The sequence below is a fragment of the Ursus americanus genome, chromosome 8 (genome assembly GCF_024610735.1).
Source record: "Ursus americanus isolate L20-20 chromosome 8, mUrsAme1.1.p, whole genome shotgun sequence".
Taxonomy (NCBI): Eukaryota; Metazoa; Chordata; class Mammalia; order Carnivora; family Ursidae; genus Ursus; species Ursus americanus.
In genome coordinates this window covers 25,666,782-25,692,299 of record NC_142134.1, presented here as the reverse complement: position 1 = coordinate 25,692,299, position 25,518 = coordinate 25,666,782, and the positions used below count along the sequence as shown (strand labels likewise).

Genomic DNA, 25,518 nt, shown 5'->3' with positions numbered 1-25,518 from the left:
TGAAGGAGGACAGTGAGGAAGGGTATAGACATATAAGGCTGGCCATGAATTGATCATGTTGCTACTAGGCAGTGAATATGGAGTTCTGTGCATTAGTCTCACCACTTTTGCATATGTTTGACATTTTCCATGATACAAAAAGTTAGAAGGGGCCAACGTCAGGGTAAAGCTACAACTGTGAGCTTACTTTTAAGAAGAGCAAGATAAGGTGGTGGGGGGATGGGGTAACTTGGTGAAGGGCATTAAGGAGGGCACATGCTGTGATGAGCACTGGCTGTTACACACAACTGATGAATCACTGAACACTACATCTAAAAGTAATGATGTACTATATGTTGGCTAATTGAATTTAAATTAAAAAAATTAATAATTAAACAGAAGCATTAAAAAAAAAAAGAGCAAGATAGTAAGTAGTGTGATATGTCACAGAACCCCAACCACTCATGCTTCGTTAGAGACTCCCTTAGTGGCTACCCCATACTTGATCTCGAGTCCTCCTTCTGTACTCAAACTCCTTTCTGCTATTTAGCTCTTACTTTGGAAACACATCCTTGACTTGATTCTCTTATCCCAGATCCTCTTGCTGATGGACTTTAATTTTGTATTTCAGTTGCTATTGCTGGGTACAAGTCACCCCAAAACTTGGTGGGTTAAAACAACAACAATCATTTTCTCATTCTCTCTCATGGATTAAGCAGGTTGAGCTGGGAACTTCTCAGTCTATCATGTGGTTACAGTCAGGAGGTGATGGAGGCTAGAGCTATCTGAACACTTCTTCACTCTTGAATCTGGCAATCAATGTTGGCTGTTGGTTGGGATGTCAGCTGAGGCTATCAGCCAGCACACCCACGTGCAGGCTCTCCATGTGACCTGGGTTTCCTCATAGCATAGTGGCAAGGTTCCAAGAGCAAGCACCCCAGTAGTATCCCAGGTAGGAAGTCTATACACTTTACAATCAAGTTTAGGAATTGACTTCGACCATAGTCACCAGACACCCACATCCAAGGGGAGAAAAAATAGGTCCCACCTATTGCTGGAAGAAGTGTCAATGTCACATTAGAAGATGCACATGTAAAATGGACATCTTGTTGCAGCCATCTTTGAAAATTCAGTCAGCCATACTTCAGATTCCCCTTGGTATGTACATTTTTTTTCCTCTGGCACTGACCAGTTTCCAATTATCAGGAAGCCAAAGAGCACTTTTCCGCTTAGAACTATCATCCATCTGGTCCTGCTCAGCTTGCAGATTCCCCATGGCAAATCATTCCAGCACAGGTACAGCCTGATCCCAGACTTTCGGCTCTACCCTTTACCCCTCACCATGCCTCCCTCATCTCTAGCCCATTTCAAAATGTATAAGGACATAACATTAGCATATAACACTGCTCACTTGGAACACTGCTCATATACTCTAGAAAATACTCCATCTTTACAAACCTGATCCAAGAAATACAAACAGGCAGATATGAAATATGGTAGTGATAGGCATGCTTAATCAAATTTTAAAATTATTCAATGACATGTTTGTGTCATTATTATATAATGGACAATAAAAGTCCTCACTGTCAGTAATCCTAAAAAGCTTACTTGTAAGTACCAGGTCAAAAAAAAATCATTCTGCACAGAAGATTCCTATTACCAGAAACATTGTGGCACCCTCTGCTGTCAGGAAACAAAGTTTAAAGGTACCCAAGGTTCATTTTCCTTGAAGGACTCTCCAGCATCCTTTAACTATAGGCTGTCAATCATCTTATCCAGATGTAAAAGCATAAATCAGAGGCAGTGGGGAATTACAGGGCTTAATTCAGGCAAGATAGTAAAGAATGAAAACCCAATCAGTGTGTGTAGCTTAATGGTAATATGTAGGAAAGAAGCTAGGTAGAGAATCTCAAGAGATAGCAGATATCAGAGACCACAATATAGCTATCTTTCTCTAAACCTTTTACATAAGTTAATCTTGACAAATTACCCATGAAACACAGAAAGGTTAAACAAGTTGCCCACGGTCACACAGCAAGTGAATGGCAGAGCCAAGATACAAACCCCAGCAATCTGTCTCCAGAGCCTGAGACCTTAACCACTCTTCTCTACTGCCTAATAAACAACGATGATTATTAATGGGGAGGGACTTCTTTGAATGTAACAAGAATTATTATTAGGTATTACTGCTCTTACCTAAAAGAAAATTGATTACCAGGAAAATTACTTGCCCCATACTAAGCAGAGAAATTAGGAAGTAAAATCTCCCATTCACAATTAAGCCATTCTGAAGTTCGGAAGGTTCTTTTCCCTTCTTAAGTGCAGGAACAAATTTGTTCTTTTGAGAAACCAAAATGTATTACCATGACCCCCAAGGTAATATCCCTCATCACGATCTCACGCAAGTTTGTCAGCTGCTTTTACAAAGAGAATGGATTCCTCCTACAACAAGCTCAAGGCTTACACAACTGGACTCATTCATCCACCACCCAACAAGTCAGCTGAGCAGATAGTCACTCAGATCCAAAGACTGGTTCACTTGCCAAGTGAAACCTATACAGAGGCAGGAGAGGGAAAAAAAGGCTTTCTTCATAAAGGACAGAACAATGGGTTCCTATCCTATCCTCCTTCAGGAAAAAGTGAGTCAAAAACAGATCTGGGGGGCGCCTGGGTGGCGCAGTCATTAAGCGTCTACCTTCGGCTCAGGGCGTGATCCCGGCGTTCTGGGATGGAGCCCCACATCAGGCTCCTCCACTGGGAGCCTGCTTGTACCTCTCCCACTCCCCCTGCCTGCTTGTGTTCCCTCTCTTGCTGGCTGTCTCTCTCTGTCAAATAAATAAACAAAAACAGATCTGGGCCAGGACGAAAATTATGTCCAGGGATTTGGGGAGCTCTGGGCTTCACGCTGAATAAAACCAGACCAAATTCCTGGTTTGGTGCTGGAAGAACCTCATGGTCCAAGGCCCTCTAGGCAGAGCAAGGAGCAAGACCTAATCTGCTTGAGGCCATTTGTCCCTGGGCCGACTCCCAGGCCCCCTTCAGTCAGCACCCAGACAATAATGGTAGAGCCCAGACCCTGTTCCAGTCTTGGAGACTTGAGGACACTGGTACCATTCGCTGGGAGCACATGCTGCAGATCACCTAAACGCTGCAAACAGGAAGATTATGAGCCTAATGTCTACTGAGCACTCAGTGTGCACCAGGCACTATTTAGTGCTTTACCTTATTCAAACTTCACAACACAAACCCTATGTGATTGTTACTACTATCCTTATTTTACAGAGTAAAATGTCTGGGTAGTTAAGAACTGACCCAAAGTCATATGCCAGCATGTGTTAGACTGAAAGAATCTGAACTTCTGTCTCTCTGCTTCCAAAGTCCCAAGCTATTTCTATTACCTCAAGCAGTTCATGCAACAACAATTCATATATAACATTGCGTAACTCTGAGCAGCCTTCCCCTGACATTTTAGACTAGACTAGAAGCCCAAATGTTTGGGTCTACAAATACATCCAGATTGCAATGCCCAGCTATGACACTGGGAAGTACAGTTTGGAGGAGGTACCTCTTCTATTTATTCCTCCAGGTTTTTCCTTTTTCCCCGATAGTCCTCAGGTCTCCCTTCCTCCATCCCAGGTCATCTCTCTGGATCTTTAAATCTTGGGTATTTGTCAAAAGGGACAACCCTATTTATTTCAGCCTCCAACATACATTTACTGAGCCTCAGGGGAGATAATGGTGCAGAAAATCAAGAGAAATTCTTCCTTTGCAGGACTGCATAGAAAACCCGGGCAAGGAAATTTAAGTTTTCTGGGCTTCAGTTGCACAAGCAAAACCAGAGTGGGTTGGACTATATGGTCTTCCAGCTTCAGTCTATAATTCCATTATTTTAAACAAATCCGTTAATCTTCACAATGAAATGGCCCTAAACAAATACATCAACTTAGAAAGAAAAAGGTCAAAAGCAAGAGATAGATTAATTCTAACAAACACTGCACTTTGCCTAGGACAACATGATTTGATTTAAAAAAAAAAAAAAAGTATACAGATGTACACTAGCCAGCACTGCTTCCCTCTCAAAATGACGAAGTGGAAGGTACGTCTTACAGGTGCCACAGCTCACACCATCCCTGAAGGTCAGGCCAATTTTAGAGTTTGTACCAGAAAGAAGTTATTCATCTATCCTCTGCAAATTACATTCAGCCCACAGGGGTTAACCAGATTCAGATTATCCTTCCAATGCCAGGATCTAGGGCTGCCTCAGGGTCTCTAAAGGAGAATTTCTCTATATTCTTGCCTCAAACAATTCTGCCCCCTTTGGAAGTACTGGAAAGAAAGCCTCCATCCCTCCCTCCACAGCTTCTCCATTCACCCCACCCCACCAGAGGAGAGTTAGTGAGAGTGATGAGATTTGAGAAAAAGCCATTACACCCATGTGGTCTAAATCCTTTCTAAGGCTCCAGCCTTGCCCCAGGCAGCTGCAATATTTAGAACTCACTGCTCATCTCCCTAGGACAGAGCCTCCCCTGTAGAGGGACACCTGTAGCCTGTGACCTTATGGGTAAACTCAACTGAGAACAAGGAGGAGCAAGCTCCTGGTTCCAAGCCACAATCCCCTTCCCAGCTTTAGCAGCAATATCTGACTCCCATATTTACTTCTCAATTGATTTAAAACTTGATTCAGAACTCCAGAGTAATATAACCCTTTAAAACTTTAATAAGAGAAAGCACAGATCATATTAAGTTCAATGTAAGACACTGTATGAGATGCTCTAAAAGAAATTAGAATTCAACAAGGAACATTAACATGTAAATAATCTAAGCAAGGCAGACTGGAACAAATGCCAACCAGAGATCTCAAGCAAATGTTGCTGTGATGCCAAGTGGGAGGTGGGGAGAAAGGGGTGGTGACAACAGCCAGGGACATCAGGGCTGGGTTTCCAAAAATCCTTTGACAGATGTGGTAACCAGGCCCTGGGAGAAGACCCAGAACCATCCCTGCCTTTCAGGGTTCTCCATGCATCAGCAGGCAGGCTCAGCTCCTCAGGGTCCCCACATACTTGAGGATGAGGAGCCAATGGCCAAGCCCCACCCTAATCCACTCTAGTGGCAAAGGCTGCAGTTCCAGGAGCCTCTAGACAGGCTAAAGAGCCGTTCACCATAATTGGCTCATTCTGAATTCTGACTCCAGAAAAACAGAACACGTGCACGTGAGACGAGGAAAAGGACAAAGCGTGAAAATGAGACAGAAGTTGGAAGCAGGTTGGTGATTAAGACAAGTTTTGACTCCAGTTTGAATATATGTTTGTGTCTGGAGGGAAAAAAAAGTGCAACCAGCCTGAAGCTTTGATCTTGATCAGAGGTTTACAAGAGTAGACGCTTGGCATGCCTAAGCAACATAATCTGGGCAAGGGCAATCCTTAATGAACTGAGGAATGGCAGGTGTTCCACCAGGGACCCAGTGTATCACATATCATGGACTGAGCCTCTGTTAATTGACATCCATAGGAATCTAAGTTTAAATGCCTATTCTAAAATAGAAGGCATACAAGTCACAGGCTTACGTGGTCCCTGCGTGGCAGAACCAAGGCAAAAAGTTGTCCTGAAAAGTCTAGTTCTCAGGACTCCCTCTTTACTGAGCCACTTAACATTAAGGTTAGAATTCAGCCAAGGCACTCCTGCAGCATGTTCTGTCAGTCACACATCCTTCTCTCCCAGGCCAGGAACAGTTTGAGGTCATTTACTGTCTTACTCATTTTCTTTTTTTTTATAATCTAGCTCTACATACTGTGTCTGGCATATAATCAGCGCAAAATAATCATTTGTTAAATGAGACAAATGAACCTAACAAGCAGCTTCCAGCATGACTTGATTTCTGTCTTCTAGTCTGAGAAAGGTATGATATCATCACACTTCAATCAATATGTTCAAGTGTTAAACACTTGGGGGCTGGGGAAGTCTCGACCAATTTTTATATGTATGCGTACACACACTTCTATCAGATTCTTAAGTATGATGAAAACTTAGGAATAAGATTTTAACCTCACTAGAAATACAACAAATTCTTATGAGCAAGATATGATATGAAAACTCCCATCACTGTCCTCAGAATGTAATACTCATTCACCCTAACCCTGATCAGTTAGTTGCTTCCTGTTTTGTCTTGCATGAGTCAACTGCTAGAAAGCTTTCAGTAGCTTTAGTTGTACCCCCACCCCAACCCAGCTTTATCTATAAGAAGCTTTATAAACTGTTTCATAAACAATGTTGAAATGAGGGGAAAAGCAAAAATTGAACTATAATAAAAGAAATGCTAAGTACTTTAAAACTGGTAAAAAGTGCTTATTGTAGAAGAGAGAGAGATTACAAAAGAATGTGGGGTATTAATTAGCATTCACGGAACAGGTAAACTTTGAGCTGGACTATGAAGAAGCAGCAGGCCTTTGACAACAATTTTTCTAAGAATAACTGTTCCATGAAGGAACCGTATGCACAAAGGAGCAAAAATTCAGAGGCCGTGTATTTTAAAAATATATGTAAATGAATAATGAAAAATAAAACTGAAAAGATAAAACTGGAACAATATTTTAACGACTTCAAAGTAAAGAATCTGGGCTTAATCAAATGAACATTAGGAAGCTTGTACATTATTTTGACCAAAACTGTAATGAGTCTAAGTGCAGGAAAAGTAATCTGGCAGGATGGATAAATAAGGTGTGAAATCAGACATAAGATAACCAGGTAGGTGTAAAACTATTATGGGAATGAAAAGGAGTGTTTTAGAACAAACAAAAAAAGCAGACCTGCCCAAAGGTGGCATATAATCCAAAGGATTAATTGGACAAACACAAGGAAAAAAATCCACATGAAAATGACAATAAGAAACAAGTCTACTTAGTAAGAAATAAATTCAGTAAATATAAGGCAAACAGCAAAAAGTTTTAAGAGAATTTAAGCAGAGACGATTAAAGAAATGGAATAAAGAATGAACGTCCATCATTTCAAATTAGTTAACTGATTTCAAATTAATTTATTCACCACTGGCCACCTATTAAGTGCCAAGCACTTATAAAATAGGATCTTGACTTCACAGTACTCACATTCATTTTGATTCATGACCAAAACTTGAAAAAAATTAAAAGAAAATTAAACATGTATACATTATAAAAATGTTTTAGTGGAAAAAAGCTTGGTTTTAAAATCTCTGATGTCATAAACATACCTCAAACATGAGTTCAAGTTAGTACCATACAAAGCTCCCTGTACTAGTTAAGAAGACTCTAAAAGCTACAAGAGATAAAAATAAACAACTTCATACACTCTTGAATGATAAAAGGGACCAAATGAGTTTCTGCATACCAAGAAGCTCATAAACATATTGAATTACGGGCTTTTAAAATAAGTACACACTAGATACAAATTCTGTAACAGGGCAACCTGACTTATTTCAGACACAAGAGTCTTCTCTACCTTATTTCATGGACAATTCTACCATACTTAAAATCAGACTAAGGGTTTAATAGTTCTTTAAGATTTTTAAAGTCTCTAAATAGAGAAAGAAAAAACAATGAGGTTATCTGTTAAAATGTTAATAATATTTACCTCTGGAAGATGAGATTGTGAGTTTTTCACCTTTTCTTACACATTTCCTACAACAGATATTTTTGAAATCAGAAAAAGCCAAAAACATTTAAGATTATCCATATTAAGTATTACATACTGAATGCTAAGGAACTTCTAATTGTGAATGAGAATTGTAGGATTTTAAACACGAATTAACGTGCCAACGACAAATCTTTGAAGAAATCCTGAGTACTACAGCCTAGAGACTTCAAGGGCATCTGAAAACTGCTTCAAGCACATGACTGGATGTAAACAAATGATTGCATTTAATCCTGCATTATTTTGGACAAATTTGGATCCTGAGTTGAAGATGTAAGTAATCAGATTTTGAATTAAAGCATCTAAAAATGGACAGTCTATCAAATCATGAGCTCCTCCATGTAGAGGACTTAGCTATTACACAGGTAGTTGAACAAAATCGAAGTTTGAGTGAAAGGCCGGGTGGTACAGGGTGTTTGGGGTCACAGACACCTAATCTGATTCCCAGCTCCCAACACTTAATAACTATCATTTACTCAGGCTGGTCATTTAACCTCTGAACCTCAGCTTTCTCATCTATAAATTGAAGACAACACTTACCCTACAGAATTATCATGACGATCAATACTAATGCATAAGCCTGGCACACAGTAGATGCTCAAAACACGAAGCTTTGTTACTATTATACGCTCACTCCTACTCAAGATCCAGTGATTCTGTGATTAAAAGCAATAGGATTTAAATTAGTTTAACATGGTGAGATAACAGAAATAAAAAGTAATACAACTGGAAAATGAGTCTTTCCTTATTTGTATACTGATTGGTTAACACCTGGCAAGATAACACATTCCTTCCCCAAATCAAGATCAGCCCTGCTCCTCTGCCTAGGCCAAGGAAACTGACACAGGGAGAACACAAGAGGAGTAGAAGAGAGAAGACAGGAAGGCAGAAGAGAATAAAGATCTGGGCCCAAAACAAAATCAATACCATTGCCTTTATCCGGGTAAAGAGACTTCAACAGAAGAAATAAATTTACCAGAAATGTTAGGATTTCTAGTTCTAAGACAAACTTTCTTATTTGCAAGGGATTCAACTAGCTCAAAGTTACAAAAATGGTGTTCAATAAATACCCATCAACTGATATGTACACATTTTACTTCCTAACCTAAAGCTCTTTATAAAACAGGCTAAGGTGGATACTGGAACTCTACTCTAAAAGCTGTAGGATCATCAAAGCATTTTTGTGTATTTTGTTCTTGAATTAAGAGGTGTATTTAATTCCATTACATGAGCCCAAAAAAGTATTATAAAATTGAGATCTTACCAGGAATATTCCATGCCCCTTCTACTTACCTACTCTCAAGCACTTGGGGAAGAAAAGACATTTACACCAAAGACAACCACTTCATAAATAAAAAAGGCAAGGAAAAGGCTAGTCATGAGGCATATGAAGAACGAGGCACCACCATGAGGGCAGGGACTTCTGTCTATATCGTTCACTGTTGTCTCCACAGCCATCTAGAACCTTACCCTGCACATAGTAGTTGGTCACTGAAAACTTGCTGACCGAATGAATTAATCCTTGAAGAATAACTTTGGGAAACCAAAATAAAATTATTTCAATGTCGATGGTTTTTCTTAAGGCTTGGAAGAGTTCTATTATATTTTTCTTGACTACTCTAATGGAAGAATACTTCAAAAGGAAAAAAAAAAGAGGTTTTCTATAGAAATATATATACAAACATATATGTGTATGCATATTTGTATTTATAGAGAGAAATACATATGACTATATTGCTGAAGTTGAGCCAAAAACAGATAACCTTGGAAAAAACTTTCCATAAAACACCGTTTCGATATAATTTTATTAGCAGTTATTACATCAAAATTCACATTTACAGGATCCAAAGGACTGTCTTAGAAAATTCTAAAGTATGTGTAATAAGATTTCAACAGTAAGACAGAACATATTCTCATTATAGCACAGCCCTTAAAAAGTCAAGAATAATACTGAGAAATAAGTGCAGTTCTATCAAGAACTAGAAATGAACTCTTTGTGCATAGTGTCACTTAATGCAAAGTTCCATGGAAGTATAATATACTTCTCTAGATGTGAATTTCAGTGGCAAACATCATTGGCTTCCAAACAATTGACACTAAAGGAATTCCCAATCAAAAACAAGCACAGTGGCTTTCATCCAATATAAAGCTATGATAATTCTATAAAGAGACCCTGAATCCTTAAGTACATGTAATATGATTTTATGCTGTGACACTAGTACAAAACACATCAACTCTAATGCATAGATTCTGACACATTATGACAAGAAAATACTAAAGATAGCCTTTTTCTAGATCAGAAAATGCTGAGTTTTCCAGTGTAGTATACCCTGGTCATTGCTGATCTAGTGAAATTCTACAACCTCCAGCTTGAGCAGTATTGTAGGATTCACAAATATTACATTTCATGCCTAAAATATGGAACTGGACTGTAGATCTCCCATTGCAATCATTGCAGAGAATCTGAAAAGTGAAAAGATGAATTCAAATTAAGTATATTAAACCTTATAGATAGAAAATGGCATTGTCTGCTCAAAACAATTCCTCAAAAATCATACCGAAGAACTGAAACACATATAGCTAAGTCTAAATATTTCCCTAAACAGAAATGTCTTTTGTGATGAAAATGTCTTTTGATGAAAACTCTAAGAGGCTATTAAGGTAGCTTTGAATTTAGAAGATGAAAGCGTAGATTTGAGTCAAGAAGTCTTATTTTAAAACTGTTCCCAAATAGTATAAATAGTACTGAGCATAAAATCTAACAGGTATAATCTGATTGACACCTATACTCAGAATTCAAAATAACATACATGATTTATTTTTCCTTGACACCTGCGAAATTCTTATTAGTTAATAAAACAAATCTTTACACAATTTCAATATTTTTGCTTATTCTTTAGGTTTAATATACTAAGTTCTTAATGCCTCAGGAATGAATTAAAGTCCAAAAAAGTAGTTCCTACTTTAATAAAAAGAAGCTTTTGGCACATCCCTAAAATGACAATAAAATGTCACTTGGGAATTAATCTCTTCTAGTACTGAATCCTGAAAAATAAAAAGGTGTTAACCTGAAAATAGATCAATGCATTATTATGTGAGAAAACCATTAGCTTTAGAATACCATACCATAATAAATAGAAAACTTCCAAATTTGCTCAAATTATAATCTGGAAAATAAGAATACAATCTGAATGTAGAAAGATTAGTGATTGCCTAGAGCTAGGGGATTGGGGAATGGCTGCTAACGGGCATGGGGGCAATAAAAATATCCTAAAACTGATGATGGTGATGTTTGCACAACTCCAAGAATATACTAAATAGCACTGAACTGCACATTTCGAATGGACGAGTTACATGGCATATAAATTATATCTCAATAAAGCTGTTATTTGAAAAAATGATTTACATGGAACATAGCATACTGAAGCCTGTAGTAAAACATCACATAATTATCAATTATTCTAAAAGTGATCCTTCATTGACCTTACTAGCAAGTCAATTATCCACATGAATAAAAAGGGTAATGAACATTAAAAAACAAAAGTAATCTTCTTCAAAAATCAACAAAGACATATGCCTGAAATAAAATTAAAAATAATTACAAATAAATCATCATTAAAATAAAACATGAGAGCAGTAATTCACCTCCACTCAGTTACATTACTGACTGGCTCTGACAAGTAAGATGTAAATAATTCAGAATGAAGTTTTTGCCTGCCATCTAGTGTCAGGAAGAATTGCATTAAGGTATTCTCAGGAGTTTTTTGGTCTGGTCTTTTGAATTCAAAGTAACTAAAATCTATTATTTGGTCCTTCCCATTAATCATCACATTGGTGTCTATGCCAAAGCAGTATTTTTTTTTTTTTAAGATTTTATTTATTTATTTGACAGAGAAAGACAGCCAGCGAGAGAGGGAACACACGCAGGGGGAGTGGGAGAGGAAGAAGCAGGATCCTAGTGGAGGAGCCTGATGTGGGACTCAATCCCAGAATGCCGGGATCATGCCCTGAGCCGAAGGCAGACGCTTAACGACTGCGCCACCCAGGCGCCCCCCCAAAGCAGTATTTTTTAGACAGATTTCAGCAAAAAGGCAAAAATAAACAAGAACATCCACCAGGAACCTAAAATGATTATACTCACATCCACAGTCATGTTCTGATATTCTGACGGCATAGGAGTCTGTGCTACCTCATCATCCAGCTGTCTCCAGTACCGCGTCATGTCTAAAGCAGAGTGCATGCACAGTGGGCATCTGTAGCCTCTAGAAGAGATAGAAAGGTTATTTTCCAAACATTAAACAAGGAGTATATCAACTCAGGTATACAAGATGCATGCTAACTGGCACATAAACCATCCAAAACAGAGCATTATTCTGTATTTCAGGATGACCTGTTACAAACCTGGGAACTTTTACACTATAGTTATTAATTAAATCCTGTAACCCACGAGGCGCCTGGGCAGCTCAGTTGTTAAGCGTCTGCCTTTGGCTCAGGTTCTGATCCCAGGGTCCTGGGATCGAGCCCCGCATCGGGCTCCCTGCTCCACTGGGAGCCTGCTTCTTCCTCTCCCACTCCCCCTGCTTGTGTTCCCTCTCTCGCTGGCTGTCTCTCTCTCTGTCAAATAAATAAATAAAATCTTTAAAAAAAAAAAATCCTGTAACCTATGGTATTTTTTAGACCTCTTCTTTTTCCTCAGTTCTCTAAAGGAATTAGTCCCTATTCTTTGTAGAATACATTTAATACATTTTTTATATAAAGTTCTTTATTTAAGTAATCTCTACGCCCAACATGGGGCTCAAACTCCCAACCCAAGACCAAGAGTCACATGCTCTTCCAACTGAGTGAGCCAGGCACCCCTATATTTAATATATTTTAAAAACCTGTTCAGCTGCTTTTTTTTAGCTAAATAACCTCAATTTCTTAATATAGTCAGGCAATTCAGATTGTATCATTTTCTTTCTAAAAATTCTGAAGGATTCCCTTCTACCTGGCTCTAAAATTAAAAGTTTTGCTTATGAATTTGCAGGACCAAAATACATTTACACAGTCTCTTCTCTCCTAACTACTCTCATTTCATTTTAACATCCTTCCCCCACAATAAAGTCTCTGCTTTAGATAATCTTGTTACCAGCTTTCTTTGCAGATGATTATCCTGGGCCAATATAAAGACTTAACAGAATTTTGAGCAACATGCCTCAGCATTTTTACAGTGCTATGGATTACCTTTGGCAGAGTCTGTGCCCCCTGGTAAGCACAGCCAGAGAAGAAGAGGTAGGTCTTGCAAGTTGTGGGATGAGATAAAGCATAATACAAGCATGGAGACAAAGATGCAGTCCTGTATCTGCAAAATGCTTTGCCCAATTTAACACTATTCATTTACCCTACCCATCTCAAGATAAGTATCTGCCATGCCAATAAGATTTAAGTATCAGCAATGTTTGCCAACCGCCATATCCCCCGTGCCAAAAAAAAAAAATCAGACATCTTACAGTTATAACTTTTAAAAATCCCATCAAACACTCACTCTTTCAACATTTCTTCATAACACGTTCTGAAAAAAAATATATAACACTATTTTAGTAAAGCAAAAAAGCACCTCCACTATTTTCAAACATTTCTGAGAAAAAAAAAAAAAGAATTACTTTACCTATGTAAAAGATGTCCACATGGCAAGACATGAGCAACAACACGGGATGTGTGAATGTCCTATAAAGGAAATAAATGTTAGTGTTTGCATGAAGACAATATAAACATCCAAGTACTTTAAATTCCAGAGGGAATATTTCCAAAAAAAATGAAATCTTGCCATTTGCAATGACGTGGATGGAACTAGAGGGTATTATCCTAAGCAAAATAAGTCAATCAGAGAAAGACAATTATCATATGATCTCACTGATATGTGGAATTTAAGAAACAAGGCAGAGGATCATAGGGGAAGAGAGGAAAAAATGAAACAAGACAAAACCAGAGAGGGAGACAAACCATAAGAGACTCAATCATAGCAAACAAACTGAGGGTTGCTAGAGGGGAGAGAGGTGGAGGGATGGGGAAACTGGGTGACAGACACTGGGGAGGGTATGTGATGTAATGAGCACTGGGTATTATATAAGACTGATGAATCAGAGACCTGCACCTTCCCCTGAAACAAATACATTATATGTTAATTAACTGAATTTAAATTTTAAAAAATTTAATCTTAAAAAATGGAATGTTTTTTAAAGTTATTAACACCTCACAAATTTGCTACTCCCAAATTTGTTGTAATTTTTTTAAGTAGGCTCCACATCCAACATGGGGCTTAAACTCACAACCCTGATATCAAGACTTGCATCTCCACAGACTGAGAGAGCCAGGCACCCCTTTATTGCAATTTCAACATGACTTTTGCTAAGAAAATATTATTTCTCACTCTTTAGATGTCCTCAGGTTTTCTAGAGAATAAACTGAATTTAAAAAAAAAAAGGGGCATATTTCCAAAGCAAGTAATATTTTAAGCTTACCTCCAAACATATTGGACAATTCTGCCTGGAAACATTTTCAATACACTGTTTAAGAGAGAAACTCAAATTACTAAAAGCTTAACTGGATGGAAATGACAGATACATACATATTAACAAAAACTAATGATAAAGAAAACAATGATACTAACTTACTAAAGACAATAATTAACACTAATACATGTCTCTTATATGTCAGACAAGAACTGCACAGTTAACTCACACCAACTATTTCAGGCTTTGCACATTACCTGAAACAATGAAATTATTCAATACATCTTAATTGTTCAAATTATCTTCATTTTACAAATAAAGAAAATCAGTGAATCAAGATTTACCAAAGATGCAGAAATAATAATGTTTGGAATCTCTCTATTTTATATGTATTTTGTTCCAAAGCTACTTAAGGATATTGACAATGATAACGGTTCATAGTACTGAAATTTACTACATGCCATATATTAAGTACATTACCTGCATTAGCTCAATCAAGTCCCACAATTCTAAACGCAGGTACAATTATTACCCCATTTTACTGATGAGGTATTTGAGGCCTAGAGAAGCTCAATAACTTCCAAAGTCACATGCTAATAAGAGGTGGAACTGTATTTGAGCTCCAATAGGCTGCCTCCAGTGCCAGATTTCTTAACTTGGTAAAACAGGCTGATTAAACACGGGAAGGTAATGGGAAACACCAAGCCATGGATGATGCCCAGGTTTTTTAAGTGAGCACCTGAGTATATGATAGAACCATTTACTAAAATACAGACCATAAAAAAACAACCGACAAACAAAACAAAGATACCATAAAAGAAAATGTGTATACAGTTTTTGAAAGACCACACAGCTATCATCGCCCAACCCAAGTCTATAAAACCAAACTCAAATCTTTTAATTCCAACAAATTCACAGTCTATCAATCAAGTACCTTAAAGCAAGGGCTAAAAAGCTTAGGAGTCATCTTTATTCAGCCCCATTCTTTTTCCCTTCTCCCTTGTCACCATATCCCAAATGCTCATTATGCAATTCAATTTCTTGTAACACTTGACTATTTTAGGCCAGCATCTATTTAAAAATCCTCATTAATGTTAACCGTATCAAATTAAAATAAAAAACTTAAAAAAATCCTCATTAGCCTCTCCAATCTCTGATTTTTTTTAGATTTTTTTCTAAATAATGAAAAATAATTTTAAAGGGCCTGGTATCATGACATAATTATTATATCCAAAATTAAAAATATTTCTAACTATGAAAGGAAATATAAAAATATTTTCTGAATTTTCTTGAAATGCTGTTACATTGCTATTGTTTTTTACTATGCAATTTTACTTTTTTTTTTTTTTTTTAATTTCTTACGGATTTATTTGACAGAGAGCGAGAGAGCACAAGTAGGGGGAAGGGAGAAGGAGAGGGAGAAGCAGGCATGCACTTGAGCAAGGAGCCTGATGATGCAGGGCTCGACCCCAGGACCCTGGGATCGTGACCTGAGCCGAAGACAGATGCTTAACTGATTATGCTACCCAGGCGCCCCTCCTTTTTAGTTATTTTTAAAACGAGTATCAATGAGATGAATCCATAAACTTACTTAGAAGTTGTCAACATTATGCTAATAACTGATATAAGTATTCTTACACATTATGGGGCACCTAGATGGCTCAGTCAGTTAAGTGGCCAATTCTTGATTTCGGCTCAGGTCATGATCTCAGGGTCCTGGGATCAAGCCCTGTGCTCAGCACAGAGTCTACTCGAGATTCTCCCCTTCCCTCTGCCCCTCCCCGTGCTTGTGTGCTCTCTAAATAAATAATTCTTTAAAAAAAAAGGTATTCACTATACAGAAGAAAAAGAATTGTAGATCAGATACTCTGAGGCATCAGTCTTAGAACACCTACTTATTAATGCTCAAAAATAAAAAGCAACATAGTTGTACTTGGTAGTATCTGAAAATTAGCATGCTTCCAAACATATAACGATTTAAGCCGGTTTTCAAACACAATATAATACTTTTTAAATTATGCAAACTTAATTATATACCTTGTGCTTTCCTTGGAGATTCATAGCTAGGCATAAGTTACATTTCAGACAGTGGAAAAAGTCTTCCTTTGGACCAATCCTAAAAATACACGAGAAAGCCAAAAAATTAGCTTCATTTTCACTACAATGGTAATTTACTCATTTTTATGTAAGTTTAGTTTCATTGTAAAGTTAGTTCAAATCACAATGACGAACATGGGGTAAACCCCCACCTCCCCAATGTTACTCCCCAAACATAAGCACTATAAACAGAATGGTATCTATCCACGTTTCTTCTATAAAAGTGTATACGCAATACATACACGCACACAACCTTTGGGCTTTATTTTTTACATAAACGGATTCTTTCTATATATCCTGTTCTGTGATTTTTTTTTCACTGAAAACATATCCTGAAGATTATTCTGTCTATATAGAACCACTTCACTTCTCTTCATAATTACACAGTATTACACAGTATAGATAGATCATAATTCTTAAAAGTATTCCCGTATATAATTTACTATCTTTAGTCAATACAATGATATAAAATAAATATGCTTATACAGGGACACCTGGGTGGCTCAGTCAGTTAAGCGTCTGCTTTCAGCTCAGGTCATGATCCCAGGGTCCTGGGATCAAGTCCCCCATCGGGCTCCTGCTTCTCCCTCTCCCTCTGCTTGTGCTCTGACAAATAAAAATAAAATCTTCAAATAAATAAATAAATATGCTTATACAGACACCACTCAGCCCATCTGTTGATAATTTTTATAAGATTCCTAAAAGTGAAACTACGGGATCAGAGGGTATTGCATCATTGGTTTTGATACTAACAAACTGACCTCCAAAAAGACAATACTAAATTATGCTCCCATTAACAATGTGTGACAGCACCCGTGTCCCCCACACCCCAGTGAACACTGGTTACCTAGATGATAGACAAATAAAAGATGTCATTTTAATTTGCATTTCTCAGGTAATGAGACAGGAAATATATTTTAATGTTTATGAACCACACGGATTTCTACTGTGGATTGTCTGTTCATGTATGCTCTGTTCATTCTACGGTATCTGCCTTTTACCATTTTAAAACATCTGTTTATATATCCTGACTATTCATCTTTTTCATTCGTATATTTACAATTTCCTGGTATGTCATCTATCTTGATTTATATATTTTGTCATACAGCCATTTTAACTCCTACGTACTAAAAAACCACTGATATTTTCCTTTACAGCTTATGCTTCTGCCTCTTGTTTAGGAAAGACTTTTGAAATCTACAGGTTATAAATATATGTATACCTCTAATACTTAGGAATTTTTATATTTTTCTTTTATCCATTTGAAATGTATTTCGCATGATAAAGATGACTGCCAGTTGTCCCCAAATTCTTATTATCCCCTTCTTTCACAATAAGAAAACACTTAGCTAGGCACAGGGGTGTCCTGAATAAAGACCGTTTGCAACTTCTCTGGAAGTTGTGAATAAAAGAGATAAATGAAAATTCTATGTTGTGCCCTTACAAAAAAGGAAAGCTCAACAAACCCTAAACACAAGCAATATGAAAAAAATCTCTATCACGGAACATCACAAACTGCTCAAAACCAAAGATAAAATCTTAAAAGCAGCCAGAAAAAAAAAAGGCCTGTACAGAGGAACAAAGATAAGGATGACACCAGACCTCTCACTGCAAACAATGCATCAGGTATTATATAGAATACAGTAGAGGAGCACCTTTAAAGTACTGGAAGAAAAAACTGTCAACTTAGAATTCTATATCCAACAAAATATCTTTCAAAAGTGAAAGCAAAATAAAGATATTTCTAACATACAAAAACCAAAATGATTTATTACCAGGAGACTCTGTTTAAACAAAAACAGCCAATTTGGCATCACTACTTGAAATCCCAGTTAGAGGTGATCTGGGAGGCTCTGCAGCAGTGTCTCTCAAACTTCACCCCAACACACAGTAAATACTTTTACATCCTGACCCAGTTCTCCCTCCCTGCCCCCACTCGTGGGTGTGCTCTCTCTCTCTCTCAAAATCCTTAAAAAAAGAAAAAAAAAGTGTAAAACCCAGAAGAACATGAAGCAACAATTATACCAACAAATACCAAACATCAATCATGATCCCACCACTCATGGGTAATTACTGCTAATATTTTGGTATGTACGATATCCTGACAGACATTTTGTACCAATCATTCTCCCAATCCCTAAATATTATTCAAGAAATTACTTTTAATATGTGTTTGCAAATTTAACAATCCTCCAACATACATGTTGGTTCTCATTTTTCATTATATTTTTGTTATATATTTATCGGTACAAGACATACTCTACACATTATTTTTGGTACATACCTCTATTTCCTTGGAATAATCTAAAAATGGAATTATACAGTCAAAGGGCTGAAACATTTTTTAAGATCAAAAATCAGAACCCAAAACCACATCTGCCATATCATACTCTCATGGTAAATATCCGGTGCTTACTTAATAACAGTAAGAAATTATACTTCCCCATTTAAAAAAAAGAGAAAAAGCTCATTCTAGTACATTTCAGTAAGGATATATGCACCCATTGCCAAAAAAATTCAGTGTTGGATGTCTGCCTCTGAAGAAAAACTGAAACCCTATCTTTAGGGCACGTCACTCTTTGAGATTGAGAGAATTAACTGTGATGGTCAAAAGATTATCTAAATATCATGGAGCTATTTTAAAATATAAAATCAGGAATAATATATTAATAAACTCTAGAAGAACCACTGATTTCCTTATAATGATTACTGCCTGAAGACAATTTTCAAGCCCAGAGACCAGAGTCAAGCTTAGAGGTGTTATAAGTACCAAGCACCAGTAGGAGAAATCTGATCACCTTTACCTTGCAGATTTGTTTAATGGACTAAAAGCAATAACTAAATTTCATAATATACTTAAGACAAAAAAGTTGTCTTTAACATCCAAAAGAGGACTCACTGTAAAAGAGTATCAAAGAAGGTTCAACTACAAAATAAAGACATATATTTAAGTAAAAATAGAATAATTCATACATTCAAATGACATGATTTTTTAAAATCATGGGTAAAGGGTTTCCAACAACACTGCTATTGGAAAAACGTTTTTTAACTTGTCTTTTGATATTTTTATTGTTTAAAAAATTGTCATTATCTGATGGCCATGTCATTTCTGACTAAACACAGTATTTGCCAATCTTATTTAATAGATTTTGCTCCCAATATCTTTTTCTTTTTTAGAGAGGGAGGGGGAGTGTGGGAGTGGCAGAGGGAGAGAGAGAATCTTAGGCAGGCTCCACACCCAGCATGGAGCCCGATGCAGGGCTTGATCTCACAGCCCTGAGATCATTACCTAAGCTGAAATCAAGAGGTGGATGCTTAACCAACTGAGCCACCCCTACTCCCAATATCTTTAAGCAAGGTTTAAAAAAATAAAAATGAATACCTCTGAAAATCCCCAAGAGGAGTGTATTTTCAGTGTGCTATAGGCACTCTGAAAGAACTGTACAAACACGTTCCAAAGATTTTTTTAACAATGACAATAGACATAATACCACCTAAAATACCTACCTGAAGTGATCATAATCATCTGTCTAAAACACATACCCTAGATAAATGGCCTCACAAGAAAATGAACAATATATTTTTTTTAAGGGGCGCCTGGGTGGCACAGCGGTTAAGCGTCTGCCTTCGGCTCAGGGCGTGATCCCGGCGTTACAGGATCGAGCCCCACATCAGGCTCCTCCGCTATGAGCCTGCTTCTTCCTCTCCCACTCCCCCTGCTTGTGTTCCCTCTCTCACTGGCTGTCTCTATCTCTGTCAAATAAATAAATAAAATCTTTAAAAAATATATATACATATATATATTTTTTAAGATTTACTTATTTTTATTTTAGATAGGGAGAGCGAGAGAGCGAGTGAGTGTGGGGGGAGGGGCAAAGGGAGAGGGAGAGAATCTCCAGCAGACTCCTGCTGAGCATGGAGCCTGACACAGGACTCCATCTTATGACCCAGAGATCATGACCTGAGCCAAAATCAAGAGTTGGATGTTCAACCAACTGAGCCACCCAGGTGCTCCTACACAATGTATTTCTAAGGGGAAAAAAAAAATGGATTCCTCACCTACTCAGTCATTCAACAGGAGGGACTTCAATTCACAGTATTTTGTTACATGAAGCTAGACCATCCCATTTTGCTAAAAGGATGTAACAGCATTCTTCCATCTTTTATGACCTTTATACACCAAATTTACTTGGTATGGCTCCTAAATAGAGAAATGTTGAAAGGAAGTATGTGTATAAAGTATTTGGAAGAGGGGCACCTGGGTAGCTCAGTCGTCAAGCACCAGCCTTCAGCTCAGGTCATGGTCCCCGGGTCCTTAGATCAAGCCCCTCACCAGGCTCCCTGCTCAGTGAGGAATCTGCTTCTCCCTCTCCCTTTGCCCCGCCCCCCACTTGTGCTCTCTCTCTTGCTCACTCTCCCTCTCAAATAAATAAAAATCTTTAAAAAAAAAAAAAGTATCTCGAAGAAAACAGATGATGTAAAAATCGAAAAAATTTACAGGATTGATCATCCTAAATAAGGTGTTTATAAATCTAAAAATAAAAAATATTTTGTTATATTGAAACTAAAAAGATAGTCACCTTTAAATACAATTATGAGCTCTCAGGGTTTCAAAAACATTCAATTTGACAATGCATTGACAGAAGTAATGGTAAGCCAGAATCTATTAGTGATGTATTTGAGATCTGGAATGAATATTATATTTTGATGGTATGAGTGCAGGAACTGAAAAATTTACAGGACTATAAGTTAAAGTAATTACAAGCTAGAACCTACTAGAATTGTATCTAAAACCTGGAATCAGTTATTAACAAGATAGACATGTCCCAGATTCATGAATGACAAATGACCATTAAATAGCTACATTCAAAGGACACTGTCAAATTTAGTACATATCCCTTCAGAACTAGAAAAATATGGTATCAAAATTTAGATCCGCAACATTTAAATTCTTATTAAAATTTCCAATGAAGTTGTCTTTTACTGCCTTTATTCTTGTCATTCATAATAAATATATAAGCAATATGTAATAAAAATATTCTCTTATTTGTAAAAGGATTTAAAAATATACTTAGATGCTAAATGTTGATGACAAATTTTCCTCATATGCAGACAGAAATCATAACACCAAAAACATTTTGCTAAAGATACACAACCTACAAATTACTAAGCACCTACTGTATACATGACACTTCCAGGTATACAAATTTAAACTTTGATAATACCTTGCTCTCATGAAGCTTAATATTTACCAGGTGTAGGAATTTAAAATTTGAGAACATCTTAATTTCATGAAGCTTAATACATATAGAGTAAGATGAGATGTCTATCTATTCTGCACACTCAACAACTTGATAGTCAATAAATTAACTATAAAATGTATTGATTCCTTTGTTATAATAGTGGTAATTAAAAACTGTGTGCAGATCTGACATACAAAATAACTCAATACAAGACTGAAAATGAACTGGAGCTCATGAATCAAATAGGATGAACCCTAGAAACAAGGTTCTGTTAAAAAAAAAAAAAAAGCCACAGAAAAAATATAGAGAGTATGATTTTAAAAATAAGCAAACCTAAACATGTATTGTAAACTTCCACTCCACAAAAGTAAAGTAGCCTGTATGGGACCAAAGCTCCCACTGATAACTACAAAGGCTAGATTCAAAGAAAACAAACAAACTATTTAATAGCAGTAAAGAACAACTAAGGGCTTAAAGGATCAATATCCCAGAGAGAAGGGAAATACCCTGAGGCAAAGCCAACATTCCCTTCTTCTTCCTCCTTGGGGAACTTGCAGTCCCTACGCTATTCTGTTAGAAGCTAAGGAGCTAAGCACCAAGCAGTAGGTAAGGGATAGGAAACCAAGTAAACCCTCTGGCAATTTCTCTGCTAGGGAGACAAAAAACTGGAGGCCAGGTCACACCACAAGAGATGAACTGGTAAACACCTTGGCTTTAAGTCAAGCCCCCTAAGGATCCATGTCCTAGGAGCCTGAGTGTTAGGGAAAACGAAATAGAACAGGACTTATAAATGAAACTTGGCCTCAAATGATCTCAATCTTTAACTGGATCAATGGGTTCTATCTCTAATTAAGTGCTTGCCAAAAGAAAATTCTCTTTGGACAAAATTAGCATCCAGAGCTTATACAATTTTGTCCAACAACCAACTAAAACAAAGTATCAAACATGCCAAAAGGCAGGACTAAAGAACCAAACACCAGAGGAGGAAAAACAGAAATCAGAACTGACCCACAGATAATCAAGATCGTGGATTTCTCAGATATTGCCTTTAAATTACCAGTGATTAATATGTCGAAGGAAAAAAAAAAGGTGAAGAATTTCACCTAAAAAATGGAAGGTACAGAGGGTGGGGGAGGACTAAATGTAAATTCCATAATTTTAAGGGGAAAAAAAAAACCTAAAATGAAAAACTCACTAGATTAAATAGACTATTCAACACAGTACGGAAGAGACCTGGAAGATAAATCAGTAGGAAGTATGCAATTTAAGCATGAAGGGGGGAAAAAAAGATAAATACAGAAAAAAAAAATTTAAGAGACATATGGGACACAGTGAAAAGTCTCAGGAGAGGCAAAAGCAGGGGGCAGAAACATTATCTGAAGAGATACCGGCCAAGAATATTTCAAAACTGAGAGAAGACATCAAGCTACAGATTCAAGAAATTCTACAAATTGCAAGCCGGATAAATACCTCACAAACCTGGACACATCACGGAAAAACTGCTAAAAACCAATGACTTGAAAACATCGAGAGAGGGATAAAAGACAGATTATCTTCAAAGAAGCAATAATAATCCTGTTCGGTGACTCAAAAACAGAAACCATGGCACCAGAGTATCTTTAAAATGCTGAAGGAAAGTAATTCTATACCCAAAACAGATAAAATCTTAAAAATGAAGGCAAAATAAAGACATTTTCAAAGAGACAAAAAAAGTGACAGAATTTGTCACCAGCAGAGCCTCACTAAAAGTAATAATGAAAAGAATTCTTGAACCTGAAGGAAAATAATCCTTAAGACAAAGGAGATGCAGAAAGGCAAGAAGAGCAACAGAAATGGTAAATATGTAGGTAAATCTAAGAATATATTGGCTGTTCAAAACAATGTCTATAGAGTTTATACACATTAAAAAACATGACAATTGCATGTAAATCCTTTTAGTTAAGGTTCTTGCATTGCCCAGAAACAATAAACACATTTACTCTAGTAAACCAAGGATGTATGTTATAATTTCTAAGATAACTACTAAGAGAATAATAGAATAGAAAATGCATCTCTAACAAGTTTATAGAAAATAATAACAAAATAGAAAAATTGCTGATTAATCCAAAAGAAGGCAAGCAAGGAGGAAAAAAAGACAAATAGACAAATACTAAGGGAATAGAAAATACTAAAATTGTAGACTTAACTGGAAAATTGTATATTTATATATATATACTTATACAATTATAAGTAGACTAAATATGCTAACTAAAAACAGTTTTCATCGAACTCCATAAAAAATAAAATTCAACTACGTTCTGCTTACAAGATACATGTCTTAAATACAGACGTTTGGAACAAAAAAAAAGGGATGGATACACATGCAAAAACTCATCAAATGAAAGCTGATCTAGATATAGTAGCTCTTAAGGCAGGAAATATTGCTAACAATAAAAAGAGACATTATATAGTGATAAATGGGTCAATCATAAAGGAAAATAGAGCAATTCTATGAAAACACCTAATGATATTGCCTTAAATATATAATAACACAAAAGAGCATATACTATATGATCCCATTTACAAAAGTTCAGGAGAGTGGTCGGTCACCTTTGGAAGAGTGTATTGACTTGAAGGGGGCATAAGAGAGGCTACTATATTGCTATGAACATTCCACTTTTTGATCTGGGTGGTGATTAAAAAAATGTTTTCCTAAGTAAACTCATAAGGTGTTTGTCTATGATTTCTGCATCTTTTGGTATGTTTGTTATCCTTCCTGAAAAACAAACTACATAAAAGCTAGAAAGTGATTTAAAATATTCAAGAGGGTGGTTATCTCCAATGGGAAAGAGAAGATTAGTGGAATACTTGGAGCTCCAACAGTATTGGTAACATTCTATTTCTTTTTCCTTCTTTTTTTTTTTTTAAAGATTTTATTTATTTATTTGACAGAGAGAGACAGCCAGCAAGAGAGGGAATACAAGCAGGGGGAGTGGGAGAGGAAGAAGCAGGCTCCCAGTGGAGCATGGAGCCCAATGCAGGGCTCGATCCCAGGACCCTGGGATCATGCCCTGAGCCAAAGGCAGACACTTAAAGACTGAGCCACCCAGGCACCCCAGTAACATTCTATTTCTTAAACTGAGTGACTTATTTATTGTATTAGTATGCTTTATAACACATTGTACATATGTGCTTTTGTATATATCTAATACAGAATTTTTAGAAAGAAAAAATTCTTATATATGGCATGTTGATGGTAACTTATCAGTAAGAGACTGGACTATAGGTTATTTTTATTCTTTCTACACTTTCATATTTTCCAATTTTTATAAAATCAGCTTATATCTTGAGAATTTTTTTTAAAACTGATTTTTAAAAAAGAAAAGTCCACCCTAATTTTCTACTTCAGTTGCCTACAAAACACTTCATATAAAAGCGTATTTTATATCCAAAAGTATTTAAAATTTTAAATAGCCACACAATAACTGATGGGCTAATTAAATTACCACTACAAAAGAGGCATGAAAAATTTTTTTAGAATAATGGAAATGTTTTTTATCTTCATCGTGTTGGTAGTAACACAGTTATATATATTTGTCATACTTACTAGACACTTAAAATGAATGCATTTTATTAGATGCAAATTATATCCCAACAAAGTTGATTTTAAAAACTATTATTGCCCAGGTCCATTAAAAGTAATTAGAAAAGAACATTTTACATACAGTACCTACAAATTCCACAGTTTTCACAATGATACTGCTTCTTGTCTTTGTCAAAGAGATGGCATATACTGCAATAATATTCCCCAAACAATGTGCTACATTCTTCGCAAGTCTGTTGGGCCTAAAACAGATACGTGTAATTAAAAATTAAATATACCAAAACATTTTGTATTATTATTTGAATATCCACAATTTATGTTACAATACATGCAGATTTTTATAAGGTTTTAAATATTTAAAGCAAAGATATTGCTTAGAGTTAAGGAAGTCTTATTTGCAATACTGTTGATTAAATTTTGTAAACCACCTTAACAAACATTTTTTAAAAAGAAAATAGAAATG

At 36.5% G+C, this 25,518-nt stretch overlaps 1 protein-coding gene across 1 annotated transcript in view; it reads right to left on the bottom strand.

Moving 5' to 3' along the window:
• Positions 1-9,427: 9,427 nt before the first annotated feature.
• Positions 9,428-25,518, bottom strand: part of RCHY1 (ring finger and CHY zinc finger domain containing 1) — a 21,242-nt gene continuing 5,151 nt past the window's right edge. Inside the window, exons 3-9 of the mRNA XM_045789641.2 lie at positions 25,182-25,297; positions 16,170-16,248; positions 14,142-14,186; positions 13,289-13,347; positions 13,166-13,192; positions 11,783-11,903; positions 9,428-10,104 (exon numbers count right to left, since the gene is read on the bottom strand). Of these exons, the coding sequence (XP_045645597.1) occupies positions 9,976-10,104; positions 11,783-11,903; positions 13,166-13,192; positions 13,289-13,347; positions 14,142-14,186; positions 16,170-16,248; positions 25,182-25,297 (576 nt within the window). The 3' untranslated portion in view covers positions 9,428-9,975. The remainder of the gene's footprint in view (positions 10,105-11,782; positions 11,904-13,165; positions 13,193-13,288; positions 13,348-14,141; positions 14,187-16,169; positions 16,249-25,181; positions 25,298-25,518) is intronic.